Raw genomic sequence first — 5,244 nt, forward strand, 5'->3', positions numbered from 1 at the left:
GTGTGTGTGTGTGTGTGTGTGTGTGTGTGTGTGTGTGTGTGTCGATGTGTGCACATGCATATGCGCAGTTGGGCAGTTATGTGTAGTTATGTGTTATGTGTAGTCAGTATCCAGAAATTGATTTAGAAAGACATATAAAATATCCAATTTCGACTTGGAATTGCAACAATAATCATTTCCAAAAAACTGATATACTATGATTAATTTTTGCACATTAAATATTTCTTGGTGTTCTTCTCAGGCTTAAACAATATGATAAAACATTTTGGAGCAAATATACACATTATTAGTCCAAAGCTGGAGGCCAGAATGGCAAAAATCTCCACAACCACAGTGAACTTTCCAGGAGAGCTGACATATGCTGGGATAAAGGTGATCCACACTGCACAAAATATCAGCATGCTGAAGGTGATAAGCTTGGCTTCATTGAAATTATCAGGTAACTTGCGGGCTAAGACAGCTAAAACAAAGCAAAAGGAAGCAAGTAGGCCAATGTAACCAAGCACAGCCCAGAAGCCAACAGCAGAGCCTAATGCACATTCCAGGATGATTTTCTCCTTGTATGCGGTTAGATTTTTTATTGGGAATGGAGGGCTAAGTACCAACCAAATAGTACATATTAAAACTTGAATAAAGGTGAAAGACATAACAGTCATTCTTTGTTGTGGAGGACCAAACCATTTCATCACATTACTACCTGGAAGTCTGGCTTTAAAAGCCATTAAAACCACTATAGTTTTCCCAAGTACACAGGAGATACAGAGTACAAAGGTTATGCCAAATGCAGTGTGGCGCAGCATGCAGGACCACTCAGATGGTGCTCCAATGAAAGTTATTGAACATAAGAAACACAGAGTCAGTGAGATGAGCAGCAGGAAGCTCAGCTCAGAGTTGTTGGCTCGGACAATTGGAGATGTCCTGTGACGTAAGAATATAGCAGTTGTGATAATAGTCAGACAAGCACCAAGAACTGAGAATGTAGCCAGGATGATTCCTAGGATGTCTTGAAAAGAAAGAAACTCTATGGGTTTAGGAATACAAGTGTCTCTCTTTGCATTAGGCTGGAATTCCATGTGGCAGGGTAAACAATCAGCAGAATCTGAATGGGAGAAAAAAAGGAGTTAAGGTGCTTCTTGTAATTTTGGCTTTATAGATTTATAAATCATTTATAAATGATTAATGATTGATACTTCTGATTATAACTGTGATCATAAGAATACAAAATAAAATATCTCCTGGTCACAATTACAAATTTATTCTTGTAATGTATTCGATGTTGCAGATTTGCATCATAAAAACATTTTACATGCACAGACAAGCATTTTACTTTACCTGTAGTATTACTAATCTCTCCCTCAGGACATGCGGTACAGTCATAGCAGCAAATGGGTTTTCCTTTTTGCAGCACTTTACGAGTTCCTGGAGGACAACTCCCACTGCACACTGACACTGGCACCTGTGTAATATAAAAAGGCAGCGTAACATATGTAAATGTTTGCTATAAAACTGAAAAGATTACATTAATTTGACTTTTTACTTTCGTGCTGCCCTCCATCCAGATGATGTTTTTGTTAATCTGGAACTCCTGGCCCTCTGGCAGTGATGCATCATACAGCCCTACAGTCACTATGTCAGTTATGCCAGCCATAGTTTTCTGCCAGTTAACCAACTCATAAATAGCCACAGGATCCCCATTAGTATCGAATGACACATCATATCCATTTCGGGAAAAATTTACTTTCTTCAGCTCAGTTAGAATCTGTAAGGATGAATTGAGACATAAAGGGAGTGGAAAGAAAAAACAAAACAATATTTGAACAACTAAAAGTAATGTTTCACTTAACGTTTCTTAGAGACAGTGAAACATGTTGGCAATGACTGATTCGTTTTTACTGACCTGCTTGGACTGTAATTTGGTTAGTTTGTCACACTGAGCTGTGACATTTCTTCCCTGACATAATGCATTATGAATGGCATGTGCAATTGCATACACAGCCTTGTACACCATGTTACTAATTCTAAGCTGAGATGTATCAGTGTACGGGGTTTGGAGAGTCTTTATATCTTCAGTTCCATTACATACTTTCTTTCCTGCAGAATTACCTAAAAATAAAAAAGGCACCAAAATGACAGACAATTGAATTCATCCATTTAACATCATATCTTTTGAACATATCACTCAACAAACAAAGAGTCACGTTTGAGAAAAGGGGCCACAGTAATAGTGTTGGCTGACTGCCTAAACTTGACCTAAAGGTTAAACATATAGATTATGATTTGTTGCAGTAACGGACCTTTTTGATTATGTTGAATTTGAAATTGCTTAAATTACAAAAAAGAACATGTCTGGCCTTTTTAAGACCAGACATTTTACAAGAAACTCTAACAACCAAGAAAAACAAAAAACGAAAAATGTTTCTCACTTTCTTTTATTGTGCAGTTGAAGGAATCCTCCCAGAACTCAGTAAGCAATGGTGATACAGCCACTTGAGCAAAAGAGAGATTCAACAGGAAGTTTCTGAAACCTGGGATTACAGATTTCTGAATTCCAAATCCAATGGTCCCAGCGAGAAAACTGTACTTCCTTAATCCCGGGTTGGTCACCCATGACTCACTGCCTATCCATTGTCGAGGTGGAAAAGGCTCACGTGAAAGTTCTGCCAGCAGGATCCTCATGTCTCCAGATGGTGCAAATGCCACCACTACCATAGATGTAGATCTTGTGAAAAAAGTACAACTTATTAGAAGACTTTTTTAAGCTACCCGGTATGTAAAATGTTTAGTCAGAAACTTATTTTTGTATATCAATCCAACAAACAAACAAAAAAACCTTGTAAAAAATCATTAAAAATAAATCCCAGAGTGAAAATCTTTGATGTAAGAACCTGCGGATAACATCTGCTACTTTCTGAATCCTGCTATGTGGGTGGGTCCGATAGAAAGATACAGAGTATTCCACACAAATCCCCTCTTTCTTTGCTGCTTCTAGAAAAGATGCCATGCCGTTATTTCCATAATCTGTATCTGATCGTACAGCACCTATCCAAGTCCAGCCAAACTGTTTTACCAGCTTAGCTAGCGCACCAGCTTGAAACTGGTCACTGGGGATTGTTCTGAAAAAACTTGGGTACTGCTGCTTGTCAGACAAGCATGCACATGTGGCAGAGGGGCTCACCTAAAACAAAAGAAGACAAGGTAATCCTATAAGAACTGCAGATGTGCATGCATATTTTAAACACCTAGTTTGAAAAAAACAATTAAAGTATTTACTTGAGGAATGTTAAAGGGACTGATGATTCGTGACATGCTGATGGATGGCGTAGACCCAGACTCACCAACAACAGCCATCACCATACCTGACTGGGAGCAGTTTTTGCCAGTGTGAAACACAAGGTCCAAGCTATTCAAAAACTGAAATGCCAAATGCACTGTCATGGAAACTGATGCACATGAGTCATAGATCTGATACCCAAGCCTGATTCCGGGCAGCAGCTCTGTATTGTTGTTAATCTCTTCTATGGCAAAGACCATTGCATGTGACAACTGCAGCTCATCGGCATTTATGCTGCAGACAGACAGTCACCTCACTGTTAAAATTGTAGGCTACATAGATTTTGTTAAGATGAAATTTCATACAGATAACACACAGCAAGAAAGATTACCATTACAATACATGCAACATGTTCATAATTTTTTCCATACTGACCTCCCTTTGCATCTTACTGGCTCAGGCATGATGGTATAATCATGGCTCACTGTTTGCGTGTAGGAGTGAAGAGAGAAAGCACCCCCAATAATGAAGTCCCCATCCATTGAGAATGCAGGTAGATGAATGCTACCCTGCAACTTACATTTCACAGAAGAAGCTTCAGTACCAGCCCAAGCACCTGTAAAGCTACTCCTTTGATTCAGACTATCCAGAGACACACCCAAGGCAAAAACTGAGTTCAGCTGAAACAAACACAGAGCAGATACCAGACCAATTAAAAGAACTGAGACTGCCATCTCTCCCTGATGCCAGGTATGTGTGTAAGTGGTATTTATATAGGGTTTTAGAGAACGGGCTCTGCTCTACGCCTTCAAGAGGACATGATCTTACGCAGTGGTCTTTGATTAAAAGTCTGAAAGGTCATTCATTACTCTAAACAGGAGAGTATATTACAAATAGCCTTGACAGATACTATGAGTTTAGCTGGATTCATTTAGCTAAAAAAACAAAACAAAACAAAACGTTGTCCCCGATAAGGCTTGGAGATATCCTAAAGTTATCTTATCATTCAGTATTTCTTCATTTGATGTTTAATACATTTAGCTCAGTTTATGTGTTGAGAGTTCTAAGTTGGCATGTTTGCAGTCATGTAACTGTACAATATTTCCACACAGAGTCTTTGGCAAATTAATGCTGGAAATTTACTAAGAAATATTAAAAGAAGCTATAATTGTAAAGTCTCACTCTGCTACTACCACCTAGTGGACAACATGATTAAATAAAATATGAGCAATTCATCTTTTACTGTCAACTGAAGACATTTGAAATATAGCCTAATCACAAAAACACATCTTAAAATACTAACAACTTAAAAAAAGAGGCTAATACTAATATATACACCAAAAATGAAAAACATAACCATGACTGTTTCTATTATATTCTCTGCTGTTTTTCCTCTTCTGGTTAAAAAGACCTTTTCTCTTCAGTGTCAGCCAGTACTTGCTCAGATAGAATTGCTCTTACTTTATCTGGAATCACAATCACAATTTAAGGTGCTCTGATCAGCGTTGTTGTTGCTATACAAAAAAAGTAAAGTAAAAACATGGAAGCAAACATCAGCAAGAATGGGTGACTGAACTGGAGATTTAGGTTCCACGGGCATGTATAATGGCCAGTACTCCTTAGATTTCTCTGAGTGGTCACTGACTTCGGAGCCAGCTGTACAGAATAAGCTTAACATACAATCAACAAGATACATGTCTACGCATGAGTCTTGGTCTCCATTGTGTTAACAGTACTAAAAATAAAACGGTAGACAAGTAAGTAAAGAAACTTGATTCATTTACATTGCCAATTTTCTTCTAAATAATAGTAATAAGTAATAAATAGTAGTAATAAACAATAAACTGGAAAAATATATACAATCAAGAGCGATATATAGAAAACAAGAGAAAGGTATGCATTGGAGAACACAGTGCTTTGAAGTAGTACAGGACTTGGTCTGAGTATAGAGACCATGTGTGAGTGGTCTGAGT

At 37.9% G+C, this 5,244-nt stretch overlaps 1 protein-coding gene across 1 annotated transcript; it reads right to left on the reverse strand.

Annotated features, from left to right (window-relative positions):
- Window positions 1-200: 200 nt before the first annotated feature.
- On the reverse strand, window positions 201-3,531 carry LOC146654259 (extracellular calcium-sensing receptor-like). The gene is made up of 7 exons (XM_085379684.1): window positions 3,271-3,531; window positions 2,886-3,175; window positions 2,424-2,719; window positions 1,898-2,103; window positions 1,538-1,759; window positions 1,333-1,456; window positions 201-1,099 (listed from the first exon to the last, which is right to left on the reverse strand). Exons 1-7 carry the CDS (start codon window positions 3,529-3,531, stop codon window positions 201-203), a joined length of 2,298 nt encoding a protein of 765 aa, XP_085235810.1.
- Between the last annotated feature and the right edge of the window lie 1,713 nt (window positions 3,532-5,244).

The sequence above is a fragment of the Rhamphochromis longiceps genome, linkage group LG14 (genome assembly GCF_057381845.1).
Source record: "Rhamphochromis longiceps isolate RC_006_pf linkage group LG14, R_longiceps_female_GT1.1, whole genome shotgun sequence".
In the NCBI taxonomy this organism is placed as follows: Eukaryota; Metazoa; Chordata; class Actinopteri; order Cichliformes; family Cichlidae; genus Rhamphochromis; species Rhamphochromis longiceps.